Source organism: Armigeres subalbatus, chromosome 3, assembly GCF_024139115.2.
Source record: "Armigeres subalbatus isolate Guangzhou_Male chromosome 3, GZ_Asu_2, whole genome shotgun sequence".
NCBI lineage: Eukaryota > Metazoa > Arthropoda > Insecta > Diptera > Culicidae > Armigeres > Armigeres subalbatus.
In genome coordinates this window covers 404,624,061-404,643,380 of record NC_085141.1, presented here as the reverse complement: position 1 = coordinate 404,643,380, position 19,320 = coordinate 404,624,061, and the positions used below count along the sequence as shown (strand labels likewise).

At 42.2% G+C, this 19,320-nt stretch overlaps 1 protein-coding gene across 3 annotated transcripts in view; it reads right to left on the bottom strand.

Moving 5' to 3' along the window:
• The window catches only part of LOC134227046 (fasciclin-3-like), a 73,179-nt gene that overhangs the window by 46,050 nt on the left and 7,809 nt on the right, over window positions 1-19,320 (bottom strand). The window contains exon 2 of one of the 3 annotated variants that reach the window (XM_062708253.1): window positions 1,182-1,469. In XM_062708253.1, coding sequence (XP_062564237.1) covers window positions 1,182-1,254 — 73 coding nt within the window. In that variant the 5' untranslated portion in view covers window positions 1,255-1,469. Of the gene's footprint in view, window positions 1-1,181; window positions 1,654-19,320 lie in introns of those variants that run through there. The other 2 variants (XM_062708255.1, XM_062708252.1) reach the window with 2 other exon arrangements.

Genomic DNA, 19,320 nt, shown 5'->3' with positions numbered 1-19,320 from the left:
CAAAATATTAAATAAACTCTTAATTTCAATCAACTATGTCTAAATAATTATAAAAACTAAAAGGTCTGAAGGGGTACACCGCATGAGAAAAGTTGAGATCCGATAAATTATTTCTGGAGTGGAAAGAATTTCTGAAGGATTTTTAGAAGAAATGTCCTAAAAAATCCTCTGAAAGAGTTTTTAAAGAAATTTCCGGAGGAAATCTTACAGGAATTTACGAAGGAATTTCCAACTGGAATTTCCAAAGGCTTTTCCTACATGTATTTTAAAATTCTTCCGAAAATAACTCCAAGAATTCCTTGGAAAGTTCTTTTAGGATTATTAAATTAATTAAATTTTAGTCTAAAAATTATTCCAACGGGTTTACATTTTTTTCATTTCCCGACGTTTCAGTCCGATTATTGGGTCTTTTCAAGAAAGCTTTTCTAATGACGAGATCCTGCTATTAGGACTCCAAACAGAGGATGTAATATCCCTCTCAAGGCGTGTCATTTGTACCTTCAGATTTGAATTCTAGCATCATCTTCGTCGTCCGGCTATTCGATCATCCCCAGAAAATCGTTACCTTCAAAATCGTTTTTCATCTAGAGCAATTTACAATTACAATTACTTTTGAATTACCAGAACAAATCGCCCTAGCTCGAAAAACAAATGAAACTTTATTGGTCGGTTGGGTAGATCTTACTCTGTAACAAACCACGTGAATGTGTCTTCCCAGCGTCACGCGTTACCCTACTACCAATATTGTTTATTTTTCGTATCGATATTTCCGCTGAAACACACATCCACATCCATTTATGTACTCGGCTTTCCGTAGCATTTGCAGAGTCACTTTTGCCATGCTAATTCCTACATTAATGATGCACTCGTGAATGCTTAAATTAGAATACGATGAAGGCATTCTCCGTGGATGCTCGCATTTTCTTTTCTCACACTCAAGCGCCCACATAACTTTGCATTATCACCCAGATTACTTCTCACTCAATGCCACTGCCACGCGCTGTTTTTCTCGTTTCCTTCCACCACACCGACTATTTTTGGATCAACAATCCACACAAATCGATTTCCATTTCACTATGTTGGCTATATGAGTTATGTTGGCCATCCAACATCTGGACCACTAATTGCACGCAATAGTTCACCGGTACCCGCCCCCACTTGGCCCATTAGCACCTACTTACCAATGCAGGCAACCACCGACAGCAGAACTGCCCCCGTAGAAGATGCGAACCGAAGGTGCCCCTTATTCCCCATCGTCTCGATGTTTATTTTGGTGCCCGTTGGCTAGCCGCTTTGACGAAGGTCACACGAAGAATACGGCGACGGCAAGCGATCCGAATGGCGGCGAGCGTAGTTTTTCTTCCCGACAACGACACGTACGCGATCGAAAACTGCTCAGATTTATCACTCCCCTGATGGTTGCTGATTGCGGTGTAGTCGCTAATTGCCGCGGTGCATGTCAACTCGAACTGATTAGGATAGACGCGATGCGATAAAGTTTTATTCTTCACTTTCGAGGGGTGCTGATTTGTGTATCGCTATGCGTTACAACACGGAGCGGAACCCGGGCCCAAATGCTCAGCCAACTGTCCACAGCTAAGTGTTTAAATGTGGGTTGAAGCTCGGATAGCACGCTACATGCACGCTAAGGATTGTCAACTCAGATTTGAATTGGATTTCCATTCAGCTCCGTTACTTTATGTTCAAAAAAAAGTTCAGGAAAATAAAACAAAAAGGTTCAACTTTGATGATGAATATTTTAGAAACTAATGAAATTTTAATGACATTTTATTAGTGATCCCTTTAAATAACATTGACGAGAAGTTTTGAGGAAAGGTTGACATAATAAAAAATCGGCTTTATTTGTTCAATTTGTGCCGTCAGTATGCGGATTTTTCTTAAAAATTTTAAGAAATTTATTGATTTAAAACATTAATAAATGACAGTTTTTAAGGATTAAATCACGGAACACAATAAAACTTGAATAAGAAAAAATAATGCAATTAAAACAAATTTGAAAGTATTTTTTTAATAATATTTAAGTTATTTTTAATGTGAAGCAATGATTTGTTAACGATCAAGATTGATTTTTAGTTAAATCACCTCGGAGTGTTGGCGAGGTTTTAGCGCTCCTAAAGTCTGTTTCTCTCTATGTTCTCTTCTGGATTTAGCGTTGCAACGCTCTCGACGCACCACATGCTACATGCAAGGTAGCTTACTGGCTGATTGTAGTCGAAGAGGTTTTATAAAAAATGTATCTTCGAACTGGTTAATATGGGCGAACGAAAAGCGGTTGATGAATTCCATCGAATATATTTGTGTCAAGTCAAAGTTATTTTATGACATGTGAACGCAGCTCTTTTTATGCAAATTTTCAAATTTTCAAGGTTCTTCAATTCGGATTAATTCCATGTTAGAAAATGAGGGTATAGGAAAACTGCCAAACAAAGGAACGAAACATCTTTTGAAGAACTAAGAATCTACAACACTCAAAAACAGATGGAAGATGGAATAAGGAAGAAATAGTGTACGAGAAAGGAGAAGCAGAAGGAATAAAAAAGAAGAAAGAAGGAATAAAGGGAGAAGGAAAGAAGAAGAAGAAATAATTAGAAAGGAAATTGGAAAAAGGAAGGAGGAAGGAAGATGGAGGAAGGAAGATGGAGGAAGGAAGAAGGAGGAAGATGAAAAAAAGAAGGAAGTTGGAAGTAGGAAGAAGGAAGTAGAAAGAAAGAAGGAGGAATAAAGAGGAAGGAAAGAGGAATAAAGAAGAAGGAAAGAGGAAGAAATAAGAAGGAAAAAGGAAGAAAGAAGAAGAATTAAGGTTTAGGAAAATGGAAGAAGGAAAAAAGATTAAGGAAGAATGAAGAGAGAAGAAAAACGAAAGAAGATGGAAGAAGGAAAAAAGGAAGGAAAAAGGAAGGAAAAATAAGTAGGAATAATGAAGGATGAAAACAAAAAGTGGGACATAGAAATATTAATGGATGAAGATATAACGGAGAAGGAAAAACTCATGACAACATTGATTCTCATTGTATAAGTCAAGCAGTGAATCGGAATGAATATCCCACATTTTCCATAAAAATATTGGCTCTCTTATCAGCAAAATCTACGATTCATCCGGATTCAGCATAATTTGAGTTGAATCAATGGCTTACAAAAGAGGACACCGCACCGACTCATGTCTCTTAATATTTTTCCCGCCGATCGGAAAACTCCGTGACCGAATCGATCGCACACGAATGTCGTCATTGGAAACCGCCAATTAATTCATCACTTTGCGATAATGATTTTAATCCGCAGACAAGTACTGTGTGGTTCCGATGGAACCCCAACACCTCCAGTGGCGAAATGCACATTCACGAAGCGGAGCACTGGGTTCGTATCCCTCTCTCCGGACTGGGAACTGCTTTGATGTATTTACTGCAAATGGGCTTGAAGAACGCAAAAGTATGAGAAGGCTATGTCCCAGTTGGAATATTGACTGCCATTAAACTAAAAGATAGTACCTGTCAATTCGAGTTAATTCTAGCTTAACATGGCTAGTTATCGAATCGACACGCTATTAATATTCAGCTTGCGGCACGTCCGCACGGATTATCAATAAAACATAGATTGGATGGACAATTTTAAAAATTTTAGTTGTCCTGACGAAGTAACCGTACTTTCGAATAACTATTACGTATTTTCATGATAGCCTGCATTGATAAGCTGACCTTCTTTTCTATGCTGTGAACTTGACACTCGCTATGTGCTTGCTGTAGTTAATTTGTATATTGTTCAACCAGGAAGTCCAACAAATTGTCTCCACCCTATGAGATCTTCAAACATACGGAAGTCGTAGAAATGTTTAAAAATAAAACAAAGAAACTCATCTATTCTCTGATTGCAATCCACAATCAAGCACCAACCCCCAACAGTCAATTAATAAGTCTACAAACATCTCTTGGTAATTAGTATTAGCTATTAGAGAACCATAAAGGCAGCGATCGGATCGACACGGACGACCACCTTGGTTCATAAATATCGATCGTGCCGTATCCGATTGGTGAAGAAAAAAAAAAGACGCTGAAAAGGTCTCACAATACCCATCGGGGGCGCAGCTTAGTAATAATTGATTGCTGTTTGATCAGTACCGCCCCCTTGATGGCGCTAACAAAGTAAATGAAGCAATGCATGAAGATGGACATGGCGTGGTGACTATGTGAATTACTATGCGGTGATTAGGAGTGATTTTGCCACAGTGGCTTCCCATTTTTTGTCAACGATTATGTTTATCAATCATAAATGTATTTGGTCTGAAAGATTTCTTGCGATACTTTGAAATATTTGAAATATTTAGCCACATATGGAAATGCAATAGCGAATGGAAGGAATGTCATTACTCATGTCTAATGAATGGATACCATAGGGTTCAGGGAAACTTAAAAAATATTTGCGAAGAACACCGCACCGGTTGCAGTGAGAGTGCAAAGTTGTTATCTTATTTACTTTACAAATGACACTGTTTGGAAGCGACGTCAAGAAGCCGCTGATAGCGCAGAGATTGGTTTGAATAAGTGAATCATGGTGGAATTCCAGAACAAGACCGATGTCCCAATGATCGAAATGATAAAGAGATGAATGCATCTTACGACACTTGATTTTATGACTGTTGCATATAAGTGGGTTATGGCGATTTACAATGTTCAACACTCATATTCTATTGCATAACATTTCAACATGTTTTTATTTATAACTTTTCGGATCTATAACCAATCACATCGCCACAACTAAATACAGTTTTGCTCACAAAAAGGATCTCCAACATGAAATGAAATTAAAAATTGCTATCCCTAGTTTTTTATGATAGGAAACTTGCAAGAAGGGAAAATAACTTCTAAGCGGTGAGCTGTCAGATATTTACAACTAATACATGGCATTTTGCAGGATTTGATGTCCCATAGAAAATATTCTCAATTTTTTATGTAGACCTTCTGTTTTTCGAAGACGATTCTTCTAAAATCTGTAAATAATAGGAAGGACTTCGATCGATACTACACATAAGTATTACTTATTACGGTTCGAGGAACACGATATAGGTCTTTTAAAAGAACCGGTCATCCAAAGATTGAACTAAAAGCACTAAAAATGCACAGAACACAAGAAGCAAGTACCCAAAAATGAAAAGAAAGTCTTGGTAGTACGATAAATGTTGATGATTTGTATTGATTTGTTCAAAATTCTCAAAGAAACTCAACAAAAAAATCTTAGCTTTGTAATTAAAATCCTTCATACCTGCTGAGTAAACTTTACAAACCATATTATTTAATTTTATTATTGGGCGTTAAGCTTAATATTTAAAAACCGTAAAAAAACAAATCCAGACGGGAAATGACCGAATGTCCTGATTAATTTTTCCAGCAAACTACTCCCCTAAACAAACCATCTGACTATCATTCTCGGACAATTGCAGCTACTAAAAGCACTCCCTGCCATCGTTTACTTTTTGCCACCAATCACACTTTTTGGCGTTCTCATGAAATTGGTCTCAAAATGTTGTTTGAAAGAGTTTCTTCATCAAATTCTCACGACAGGTATCATTGTTGAATAAACATGATGATTATGAAAAACCGATGACAGATCCGTTTTTAGCCTTTCTCGTATACCGGTATCAACCTATGTGTCCATCTACTCTTAGTGGAACTGTCCCACGCGCGCTGCCATTTGACCATTGAGGCCAACCTGACAGTCCTACGGATGCCTCTCGTGCCGCGCATTTCGAAGCACTCTATGTCTCACCGATAACGATGTCAATAGGGATCATACCGGTGATGACGCAAAGTGCATCGTGCGACACGGTATGGTACGCGCTCGCAACTCTTAGGCGCATGAGCCTATACGTACCCTCTAACTTCGTTTTGTAGCAGTTAATACGCAGGGCCGTCCCCCAAGCTGGCCCCCCATCCCCAGTAGCATATTTGTTTTGCATAGGTTACTGCAACTTATATGTGACCAGATTTAGTCACAATGAAGTTGCTGCAACCATTTTTGTCTGACTGGTGCTGCTCGGGATGCCTCAGTATGGATAGAGCGACACTAGCCAGAAGCTTGCGCTTGCTGGCATAAACCGCAGAGCAATTTGAATCCAGGACAATGCCACTATAGCTGTGGAGGCACGCTTGCAGGCGTAAATGACGTGGCTACCAAAGATGAGCTTATCGTCGATCATTACCCCCAAGAGTTTAATGGAGCGTTCAGATGTGACCGCGCAGTTTCCTGCCCTTCTTACTGCTTGTTTCTCCGACTTTCGGTTGGTAACAAAAACCACCTCAGTCTTGTGGTGAGCCAGTTCTAACTTCCTGGAACTCATCCACACCTCCACAATTGCGATCGAGTCAACTCCAGTCAACTCCACCTCTTCGATCGATTCGCCGTAGACCTCCAGTGTAATATAGTCAGTGAAGCCGACGATTACCACGCCCACCGGGAAATTCAACCTCAAGACACCGTCGTACATGACGTTCCATAATTCCGGACCCAGTGTGGAACCTTGCGGAACCCCTGAGATTATGTCAACGCACTTCCGATCCGCCTCCGTGTCGTATACCAATACTCGATTCTGGAAGTAGCTTCCGAGAATCTTGTACAAGTACTCGGGAATTCCAAGACGCAGGAGCGCATCTGCAATAACTGCCCAACTGGCACTATTGAAAGCATTCATCACGTCGAGAGTCACTACTGCAGAATAGCGAACTCCTCCTCTTACGCTGGATAGCTATCTCCGCGGATTTGATAACCGACAAGATAGCGTCTACGGTCGACTTACCCTTTCGGAAGCCAAACTGGTTAATCGATAGACCATCCGCACCCTCCGTGTGTATCAACAATCTTTTGAGGATGATCTTCTCGAGCACCTTCCCCGCCGTATCAAGCAGGCATATTGGTCTATATGCCGACGGATCCCCCGGTGGTTTTCCCCGCCTTTGACAAAAGGACCAAGCTCTGTCTTTTCCATGCTTCAGGGAAGACACCCTCGTCCAGGCATCTCTGCATGACAGATCTGAGCTTCTCGGGAGCCTCAGCAATGGCCGTTTTGATGGCCAGGCTTGGAATACCATCCGGTCCTGGCGCCATACCTACACGAAGGGACTGTGCAATCCCCGCAAGTTCCGCCACAGTTACTCTTCCCTCGTCGGCCACCCTGGCCCCTGGCAGCTCCACAAAGGGAGGCCAGGGACTTGGGTCGTGACGTGGAAAGAGCCCCGCGATGATCCTCTCCAGCATCTCTGGAGACCGCTCCATCAAGTTAGCCGTCAAACAATCTAGCATTCGACCGAACTGCTCGATCGACCATCGAGGAGGCGCATAGCAGCTGCAGAAGAAAACCCCGTTGATTTTGGCAATGACGAAGCCCTCGTGTGTCGAAGACACCAACTCTTGGACTGGGTATTTCCCCGTTGTCCATATTGCCGCCATTTTAGACCCATCGGTGACCAAATTACCGTTCCTGGCAGGTACTCGGTAGGAATCCGTTATGATGGCGATATTCGTCTCGTTTCGTCACACTGTCGCCGCAGTGCCGTGACGAGCTCTTCGACTTCGGTGATCTCGTCCAGATCTTTAACCCTTAAATTCCCCTCCGTTGTGAGTGACCGTCTCGCCTAGGACTTCCTCCGTCAACTTCTTATAGGCGACGTTCTTTTTCGAGACGCCCCGCTTCAGCTCGAGGATAATCTTGCCCATGCGGGTACGTCATATTCGACGTACGTCGGCGCCGAGTTCACCGAGTTTGACGTCACTCCTCATCGCCTTCAAGACGTCCGAGTACTTAGCCTAATCCGTCATGATGACTAGGGCATCGCCCCTGGAGCGATTGGCGCCTATCCTAGACTTCTAGTAGTATTAAAATTCTTCATTATTTAATCATTTTCTGTAATACAATTATTTTTTTTACATGTACAGTGCTCGGCCGGCTTGTCCCTCCAACTTCAATTTGTATTTTTTATTTACATTGTTATTTAATTTTTAAGATATGATATATCATAACGGCCTTTAGGAGGCGCTAGTGTGTTTTTAAAATTTGATAACCTAACTACTATGTACACTAATATTTACAATAAAAATTTGATAACCTAGATTGAAACTAGCGCCTATTTGGAGCTTGATACGAATGCAAGCAACGGACCCTAAACCTTTCCTAACACTCACCAAAGCGTTCATGTAAAGGTGGACCTCGGATGTTCTTGTCCTGGGAGGGGTGTTGAGGATCATCCTCAGGAATTTGTTTTGAACCCGTTGAAGTTTGAGGTGGTGGGTTTTAGCGCAGCTCTCCCAGACCGGCATGCCGTATTCGATCACAGGGAGGATGATTTGCTTGTAGACAGCAAGCTTATTTTTCAGGGACAATGACGACCGGCGGTTGATCAAAGGGTACAGTAGTTTCAACAAAATGTTACACTTTGTCACCGTTTTGTCAACCTGTTGCCTGAAAATAAGCTTGCTGTCGAGGGTCAAGCCAAGGTAGTCGGCCTCATTGATCCATTCCACAGTCGTGCCATTGAGAATGATTTTACAGTCCCCAGGCGGAACAAGTTTAGGGGATCTAGAGTGGGGGAAAATGGTGACCTGGGTCTTCGTCGCGTGGATACAGATCTTTCAGCTGGTGAGGTACTCTGTCAGGGCATCCAGACCTAGTTGGAGTTTTGCCACTAGCGCTCTGATCATTCTACCGTTGTAGACGATGGAGCTGTCATCTGCGAACATCTGCCGCCTTCTGGAGGTTCTGGCATGTCGGAGGTGAACAGATTGAAAGCAGGGGCCCGGGGATACTGCTCTGGGGGACACCCTAGATTTCTTGCTACCCTCATTCGCCTGGGCCTTCTTTTCGGCCCTTGACGTTTCCGGTTTCCTCTTGTTCTTGACCAGGGTCCAGGAGGCGTCATCCCCCTCTATTTCCCTGGTCTGGGGCGGCTGAGAGCTCTCAGCCTGCCGTAACCCCTTACCACCGTCTTTCCTGGGTGGACGGACCTTTCCAGGTCCTTCCTCCCCCGGTTTTGGAGGTACCTGGCCGGGGTTCAGCTTCCCAGCCCCACTACCCTTGTCGGTGGAAGTAACCCTCCGCGTTTTAGAGCGGCCCCCACAGAGCTCATCCCCTGGAGACTATCTCTCCCGTTTTTGTGTCTGCTCCGTTGGAGCAGTCACCCCCGACGTGCCCGCGAATACTTGAGCCTCAGTCTGGGTAGACTTTGGCACCACCGTCTTCGCTGGCACGCCCTCGGTCATTCCTTGGGCCTCAGTCTGGGTAGACCTCGACTCCACGTATTTCACGGGTTTGCGCTTGACCGTCCTGACCGTCCTCTCCTGCTTGGCGTCCAACATCGACTTTCGAAGTTAAAACAGGCTCCTCTTAAGGTCCTTACTGATATTATGCTTCGTCCAGCTGATCCGTCGCCACCTCGAAGGCCGAAAGCCCATCGCGTGTGCGGTTCATCGCCCCCTTAGACATGTGCCGTCCATAACTTCTACCGGCGTAGCCGAAGAGAAGGCTAAGTGACCCACGATGGCGCTGCGCACCGAGCTGCCGACTATTGCATCTGGCCTCCTAGGCGGAGACCAGAGCAACCAACCTCTTGCGAAGGCCTTGCGCCTACACTACTACCACTAATTGAAGAATTGACTTGGTTTTCCATTTTGATACCACGAGTTGCTCGGGAAAAGAGGTGCACCACGCCAGAGCCCAGCATGACGCGGTAAGGGACAATTACTGTGGGGGGTGCCCAGGTACCCCACAGGCTCCGTTAAAGGCCTAGCTTATTATTTCACCCCCTGGCCATGCATCCCCTCGGCACGGGTCGCTTAACGCCTTGTAGCAAAAGTGTCACTCATTTTTCGGGCACTTATCCTCAACCGATTTGCTCGCAACAAGTTGCATTCGACGCAGACTTCTATCCCTTTGTTTCCTGGCCAGCTTGGAAGTTATGGCCAAAATACCATTTTTTATTTGCACGAGAAAGGCAAGGTGGATTAATTAGGGTTTTTTGTTATACTACTTTGGCAAAAAAGTATTAGGCTAGATGTCGTAGCTATAGCACCAGTTGTCGCACTAGTACTTTAAATGCGAAATGGCCAATCAAATCACCACAAAACAAGTTCAGATCGATAAAGCATATTCATATGACACGGTAACACCTTTGATCTCCTCCAAAACAAGCAAAGAATAATTGTAAAAATTGACTTTGTTTAATTTTTGATGTCCTTTGTACCAGTTGTCGCACTAGTGGTCCCTATTTGACCAATCCCATAAGAAAACAATGGGATTTGCCAAATAAGGAACCAAAATTAAGAATACTGCCACAACTGCTGCATGCGTTCCTATTATGGATTAATCAATTTTAAGGATTATAACACATTTTATTGTGGTTTTCACAGCTGTTCCAAGTTGCAGGTAGTAACACCTTTCGCTTGTATGTAAAGTCGACTCGCATGCCGTTTACTTATTTAAAAAAAAACAGTTGTTCTTATGTATGGCAACGATTGGTACACCCACCCTAAACATTTTAATAATAAATATAATTAATTTTTTTACGTGCATCAATTAAAAATTACTGTTTAAGAATATGATTCACGCTCTTATTTGTTAGAAAAGATGTAGAGGAAATTTATTTTTGCAACAAGAGAGGGATTATAATGTTAGCAGATATGAAGTTGTCGTTTCATACATTCATCGCACCGGTTTCTGTGCCTTGGGTTCGATGCATGTACATTTCAGTTTGTTTTTCATTAAAACTGTGGCGATTGTACTGAAACTTTTGTGTGCATCCAAATTGACTGAAAAATACATCTCAAATCATATTACGTCTTGTGGTATTGTGACAGTTTTTTCCATTACGTCATCTGTAACAATAATATTTTTTTGGTGTGAAGACAACAGCCGAATTACTGTTTACTTGGCTGTTGTCTTGTTCTCTATTAGCTTACTTCTGTAACAAATGTTTTAGGTGGCAACAACAAGCAAATCTTTATTCACTTTTAGAATGAATAAATATTTCTCTTTTTGGAACACTAATTATTACATAAACCAATACTTCAGAAGAAACGTTTTTATTCAGCGATGCGCAGTATTTTTAATTTGTAACAGAACAAAATAGCCAATTTATGTGTTAAGCACTTTATTTATCTGAAAATCTGATGCGAAGTTTGAAAATAACAAAACGCAAGACAAATCCTGTAGAATAAAGAGATCATTTGCACTGTAAACAGAAGAATATCGCATAGTTAAAGGCATTGCTCTTCTTCATGCGGGAGATAATTTTCAGAATATAAAATACACATTTGGTAAATAACTGTACAATACGAAATCAAACTGCATCTGATTCAGATCCATATGATATATGAAGGACCAAATTATTTTTCACTAGAAAACCATCTAAAAACCATTAAAATAGCTTTAACGAAGATGTTGTTCAAATATGCCCCCACTGGCCCCAACTGAACAACTGTGCAGAATTTGGGACCGATTTGTTGCTTCCTCGCTTTCCGCATCGCGTTTGAAGTTTGTATGGAAATTAGTATTGGAGAACGTATATTTTTGCGTTTCTACTACTATAGGTTTCAGTTCACCGTAAACCAAGTGGCTCATTGCGTTAAAGTATAACCCAAAGGATGCCGAAAAACTTTGCTGAAGAAAGCACGTTGCTGGAACGTCCACGAAAAAAGTTATAACGCTTCGAAGATTGAGTGTTCAAACCAGATGCAAAACATCGTTTATTCTGCCAGCACTGCCGAACTACGTTGACCATTAATTTAACTGAGTGTCAATTCAAAATAATTTATTTTAGAGCTAATGGGGGCTATTCGTCATTTCACAAAGAAAAAAATTCAACAGGAAGGAAGATGGGTTTTGCCTTTCGAAAACCATAGGTTGTCCATAGGTTGGGCCCTCCTTAGCCGTGCGGTAAGACGTGCGGCTACAAAGCAAGACCATGCTGAGGGTGGCTGGGTTCGATTCCCGGTGCCGGTCTAGGCAATTTTCGGATTGGAAGTTGTCTCGACTTCCCTGGGCATAAAAGTATCATCGTGCTAGCCTCATGATATACGAATGCAGAAATGGTAACCTGGCTTAGAAACCTCGCAGTTAATAACTGTGGAAGTGCTTAATGAACACTAAGCTGCGAGGCGGCTCTGTCCCAGTGTGGGGATGTAATGCCAATAAGAAGAAGAAGAAGAAGGTTGTCCTGTAGTGCTGGCAGAAACATTGATTTCTTGGTTTGAACAATCAATTTTCGAAAAGTAATACCATTTTTTGTGGATCTTCCAGCTTCGTACCTTCTTCGGCAAAGTTTTCCAGCATCTTTCAGACTATATGCTAACGTATTGAGTCACGTGATTGATGATAAATTGAAACTGCTAAGAGCTAAAATGTAAAAAAGTACGTTTTCCCATATCAATCTCCATGTGAATTAAAAACGCGATGCGGCATGCGAGGTCGCAACCAATCGAGCCCATATTTTGCACAGTTGATTGGGGTCCCAAAACGATTCAGAAAAACCTTGATCTCACTTGATCGAACGAAGTTTGCGTTTTCCCATACAACTGCGCCCCACTCTAATGGACATGGAAACTATTTCCCTATCATGCCGATTCACGACGCCGCCATTCTCTTTCGCTTTGGCGTGATGTCGAAACCGCTGCCGTTGTCTCGCAGTCGCAATATTTCCGTTGATGACGTTTGAACCAGGATTATATGGCCGTCGTCAAAGCACGCCGTAAGCTTAACTGTCCCTTATTGATACGAAATACGTATCAATATGGGACAGTTATGCTTGTGGCAGAAGTTTAGAACGTAGATCATTTCACATTTATGACGAGATTCTCTGACAAAACACATTGATTCCTCGCTTAGATCACAGCATTACAAAGCCAAGAACCATTCGAGACACACCTTCTTCGGTTTCGTGAGCCGCAACATTCAATGACGGCGTTGGTAGACTCACATTCTGTCGGTTATACACAATGGACACAATGGTGCTCGTCTCCAACGTGAGATTATGATACGGACCGTTAGGTTACTATCATAGCTTACGATCGACGGGTGGTGAGGTAGCCACCCTTGAAGTCGATGTTGTGTGTATTGACGTCAAGTGCGTTAGCATAGGCGTGAGCGTTCTCAATAGTCCCCCTGATGTATTGCTTCATTGCGGGCCGGGGTACGGACTGGCGAAAGGGTTTTGGTTTTAGTGGGTCGGGTAAGAGTTACATGACATACCCATCCCCACACTACCTGAGTACCTCCTCAGGTGTCTGGTTGCAGATTTCCGTTTACCCTTGCTCAAGAAAAAAAAAAAAAAAAAAGACACAATGGGCGAGATGACTGACGGTGATCTCAATGCTGTGTGACTCATGTCTTTGCCCTGTTTCAAACCGCCGACAGTGGGCGATGTGAGGTATTTTTAAATTATCCAAACAAGTTTAGAATTTCAAATAAACAAATGGATTACGTTGCACTGTTGGGGAAAACTTCCATGACTCCCATCACTTATGAGCATCACGGTATGGTTTCAATCTGTTTTGAAGATTGCGAAAATATTCAACGTTCCATCCATTTCACAAGTAGGAAAATGGCAACAAAAATACTTAACGTGCGTTTGACAGCTGCATAAATAAGCACCTCTAATTAGGGAGGTAAACAAAATTTAAGCCCGCTCGTGGCAAAAGCCACAGAAGCATTCACATTCTACGCACGCCACACGGAAATTTCATTTGATGCGTCCGGAGTGGTCGAACGCCGCTCGGTTACTGAGAGTCTCTGACGCTGCGCATCGCAAATTAAACGACGAGAGAAGCCAAGAACGAGACTGTGGAGAGTTTTGTGACTGAACAGGGTGTTTGCACAAGTTATGTGATAGCGACATCTATTCATACTTTACATTAAATTGAGTGAATTTAGTATTCAATATTTTTATTTTTATTTAGTAAATTTCCCCTGCCATAAACTGAGTTAGTACTATTCCATTTAATACCACCGCGTTATAATCTTGACAGATACGTATTTTTACCTCAACAGAAAGGCCGTCTTCAGTGTTTTGTACTTGACTCGACTTGTCGAGGTGACGGGCGAATACTTTCCGCTGTAAGAGCTCAAAAATTTTATTTTTGGTAAATTTGATAAATTCAATAAATTAAGATTATTTAGAACATTTAGCAACATTAGTGAACTTATTTTTTTTTTAAATTAGTAAATTTAGTTTATTTAGTAAAGTAAATAATTTAATCCAGATATTTAGATAATTAGTTGAGTCAGTCTGGTTAGTAAGTTTTATGAAATTAATCAAATTTAGTAATTTAAAAAAATATGATTTTTAAATCGCTGTTTTTCTGTGACTTTTCTCATTGGCATTGTACCAATTCACACATGCTCTGCAAAACCTAGCAGCATGATTCCAATTTGCTGGGTTGTGGTGAAGTCGTAAAAGTTGTTGTCGATTTTGATGATCTCTTGTGCGGTATGTACCATCATGTTCCTGACCGATACTAAGTGGTCTTTCCAGATTGCGTTGTTCAGCCACTCTCGCAGTGGCAATCAAACCCAGCTATACGGCGGCGGGGTGGCAGAATTAGTGCGCTATTACATTATTATGATACATCTTCACAGTGCCATTTGCCAACAGTGAATTAGAGTCGATTGCTTCGTGAGTGGAATAACTTGTGTCAATTGCGTGGCAAGCTGGGGCTGTAAGCACCACTGGAATAGCGTCGGATAGCCATCGGGGAATAAAGAAGCAGCAGCAGCAGCAGCTTCGAAGCGGAATGAACGGCAATAATCAATCGGTCTATTGGAAGTGCGAACGGATAGCAGCCGGCACGGTCCGTATTGGTCGTGAACTTGCATTCGAATGGCCCTGATTAAGAGCATGGCTGCTGTCGGTGCAAAGTGAATCAATATTTTTTACTACGCCTTGTGATGTGCGATTTGCACGTGGGGCATTTTACGCCTAGATGTGAAAAATTGCAATTTAAAGCAAGTAAACAAGAAAGTTTACAAATGGTGGAACACGATAACAGAATCTGTAGCATAAGTGGGTTTAATTTCAAGGTGAGCTACAAATTACTATTACTATAAATATTAGTTGATTTTTTAAAATTATTTTTAATTGAATTTTTAGAGCCGACAAATGCATGAACTGCTATCAGTTCTATGAAGGCTTCAGTAGTAAGAGGGTACAGATCAGTGGCTAGGATCGAAATCTGGCCATAGCTGAAAAGTCATTAATTGGAGAAATGTCCCAACTTTCCAAGGCATAATGAGTTCCGTGCTAGCCGCATGATATATGATGACATGCAAAACAGGCTCAACGACTTTTTTATTTGGCTTCATCCAATTGATAATATCTCTCATATGGATGTATTTGGTGATAGATATAGTAGATGATAATTAGTAATCAATAAAATCAACAGATTTGAAAAACATTCGTTAGAGTGGAGCCAGTGTAAAACGGAAAAAAGTTAAGGTAGAACTGGAAAAGTCCTGAGTACATGGGTAAACGTAAATGAAATGCGCCTGGCACCATGTATAAAATAATTACCAAATAAAATAAGTTTTTTTTCCTGTTCGGGTCTGCCACTGCGACCAGTTATTAGATCTATTGTAGCGTTACGGGTATTATTAGCGTATAAGTGGTTCTCGAGTTACTTCATTACTATTGAGAAGTAATGAAGATATTTGGATCTTTTTACAAGACCATTTCAATCTAAAGATTTTGTTCAGTAATAAGAATTTACATGTGCTTTGTTTACCATTGTTTACCAGTCCATGAAGTGTTGGTACGTATTTAAACCCCTAACTCGACTTTTCCAGCAGTCAGTTCAGCCTAGGACAATGGGCTCCGAGTTTTTTTTAACTAATTATTTGAAAAGTTGCTTCCGCTCCATACATTTTAGCCTCATACGGAGATCGAAATTCGAATCTTTCATCTATCTGCAGGGTAACATTTATTATGTTTTATTTTTGAGACTGCTGTTGGCAGCGAGAACTAAATACGATGAATCCTTAATTACCACAACTTGTTGTCCTAGCTAGAAAATGGATTAAGCTAGGGCTCTGTTTGGTAGATCTTACACCGCAACACACTACGTCAAAGGGATCTACCGTGTTACGGGGAAAATAAGTAAAAGAAAAAGAGAAGAAATTTTTTTTTCTGGTAAATTGTACTTTTTTTAGATAAAAAATATTTTTTGTTATAAATCAGTCTACGTACTTAAAGCTCTACATGGAAAAATCTATGAGGAACACATTCTACCATTTTACAAAGCACAGAAAGGTCCTGTAATGTTAGTTAATGTTAGATAATATCGTTAATATATTGGTATATCATATGAGCTTATTCATAAGTTTTCTCGCAATCGCAAAGTAGGCTATTCTGGGATTTTCTTACAGGCACATTCGTTGCCATCCCGACACACAAACTCAAATGAAATTGGTTTATCTGTAGAACAAAGATGTTTGTCACAGATCACATCACAATGAATAGCATAATAACTCGCTTTAGAATCGTAAACCATACATGAACTACCGTGTAACGTGGGAAAAAAGTACACACATCAGGACCAGTTTGCGATTGGGGCGTAACTTATTTTGTAAACAAACATTTTTACTTTAAAACAAAGCACGGCTGGTTTTCTGGCGAAATTTATCCAAGGGGCCACGATACTTTCATTTGGTCACCTGAGATATAGAAAAAGGCGCTTTGCTCTCTGTCTCATGTCAATCACGACCGTTTGCAGTAGTGGCATTCATTTTTTCTCTACGCTAGTCACCTGCCCAACTAACAATTTAAGCTAAATAAACAAGTTTTATTTCAGCTAAGGAACCCTTTTTTTGGCTGTAAAAGCGCTGTATTCCTCTTCAATGTTTGTTGAATGGGCTACGAAATGGTGAGTTGTCATCCGGGAAGGAGCGCCTAACATACATAGCTCTGGTCCAATCTAGTCCCATTACTTACGCTTCCACGGGTCTTCCGATGACAAATGCCCACCAGCTAAGGGCTGCGTACTTAGCTGCTAGTGTAGCCTGGGCACTGTTGTCCTTCTGACATCAGCTAGAGTGAGAGGGTGCGTCCTGTGGGGTCTGCCTAGGATGTGGTGGGGTTCGACAGTGGGCTCTGTTGAACTCCTATAAAAAGCTGCATGTGTCCCCGAGCAGGCCCTATCAAAGCGACCATGTGCCGCTCAAAGCGGTCTAGCCTAGTCCTGGTGTTGGGTGGGACTTTAAACAAATTTGACCCGACTGATCGAGCGTCTGTCCACCAAGGCTCCAACAGCGTCTGTTCTGGCATCTAGCGGCTGAGTATGAAATGCTATTCCCCGGAAGCTATACCAAAGATGGCAGCCCCATCCCGGTGGATAGGGAACCTTGGGTCAACAACCTACTGTTCCCGAAACATCAATTTGTTCGAGAATCCGATAATGAAAGAATACGGACTGATTTTACGGCGACGACTCTTAGCGCAAAACAACGGACACGAAAAGGAACATGGAACGTTTTAACCCTAGCCCAGCAGGGTAAATTGGCACAACTTGCCAATGAGGCACGTCGCATGAAGCTTGAGATCCTGGGACTGAGTGAAGTCCCGGACAAGTTCTGCTATACTCTGGTTTACGAGGTGAACACGCTCCCCGGCATCGCGGAGTTGGCTTCCTACTAAGCGCCCAGGCACAATCTGCGCTTATGAAGTGGGAACCTATAAGTTCAAGGATAATCGTTGCTAGACTTAGAACACGGTTCCGAAACCTTACTATAATCCAATGTTTTGCGCCAACCGATGCTGCCGATCTGCAAGACGAAGAGAGCTTATACAGCCAACTCAATGCCGTCGTAGATAGAATTCCGAAGGGTGATATCAAGATCTGTTTGGGCGACTTCAGTGCGAAGATCGCATCCGACAACTCAAACCATGAGCGGATTATACGACGCCATGCTCTCGAAGAAATGAGCGAAAACAGAGAGCTGTTTACAGAATTCTGTGGTAATATTCCGGAAGGTGGCAGTGTGGAAGACCAATGGACCGCCATCAAGAATGCCTTCATCGCCACCAGCGAGAACAATCTGGGCGAACTACGCACCCAGAGAAAACAATGGATCACCGACGTGAGCTGGAGGAAAATAAAGGAGCGAAGAGAAGCCAAAGCCGCGATAGAGTGGTCAAAAACCAGAGGAGCCAAAGTCTTAGTCCTTCAACGATACTCGGCTCCTGAGAAGGAAGTAAAACGCTCATGTCGACGGGACAAGCAAGCGTGGGCAGACTCTCTGGCCGACAAAGGAGAGATAGCCGCAGCAACCGGGGATATTCGCCTCCTCTACGATATCTCACGACGCTTAAGCGGGGCGAAGATGAATGCAACGATGCCTGAGAAAGACGCGAATGATCAGTTATTGACCGACCCAACTGACCAGCTGAAAGGCTGGTTCGAGCACTTCGAACAACTTTTTCAAGTGCCAGCCAGGCCATCACCTCCTCGGCATGATCTGCCTAGGATCCGACGTATAACACGCGCCAATATACCGAAACTCCATCACTGCTAGAGATTCAAACAGGCATCCAAAACTATTCTATCACCGCTACTGTTACTCATCGTAATCGATGAGATTTTGGTCGCACAGATTGGCCGAGAACCAAACCGCGGGCTGCTTTGGCAGCCTATGACCATGGAGCACGTAAACGAATTGGAATTGGCTGATGATGTTGCACTCGTCGCTCAATGGCGCTCTGATATGCAGAGTAAGCAAATCGACCTCCCCAAGTGGTTCTCTCGGCACGAATAACACCAAATCGTTGGATGTAAACACGGCGACCTAAATTAGGGACCGGAAGTGGTACTGGGTCGGCCATACCCAGCGTCGGATTCAGCCGGAAGGGGCCCCGTAGCTCCCAAAATGCACAAAATAGATTGGTTTTGGCATATCTCAAAATTAGCCTATTTTGCCCGATTCTCCCCTAAACTCATGATTTAGTTAAATAAGCTGCTGAAAAGTAATATCTCGCATTTAGAATGATTTCTGCTGCTACAAATCTATTCAAGATACATGCAGACAGCATAGTCTAATCGTTTCGTGATTGAAGATTAACGAAATGGTCTAATTTGCCCGATTTTCTCCAAATTACTTCAGAAAAGCGAATTAATTAACGGAAAATCTTATTTGGCTCTCTCGAATATGTCTCAAATATCACACAAGTGTTGATAGAATATTGGATTGCATTGAATTTCTTCGGAAGTTCCTAAAAGGAATTCCTCCAGAAGTTCCTTGAAGGAACTCCTCCAGATGTTCTTCAAAGGAATTCTTCCGGA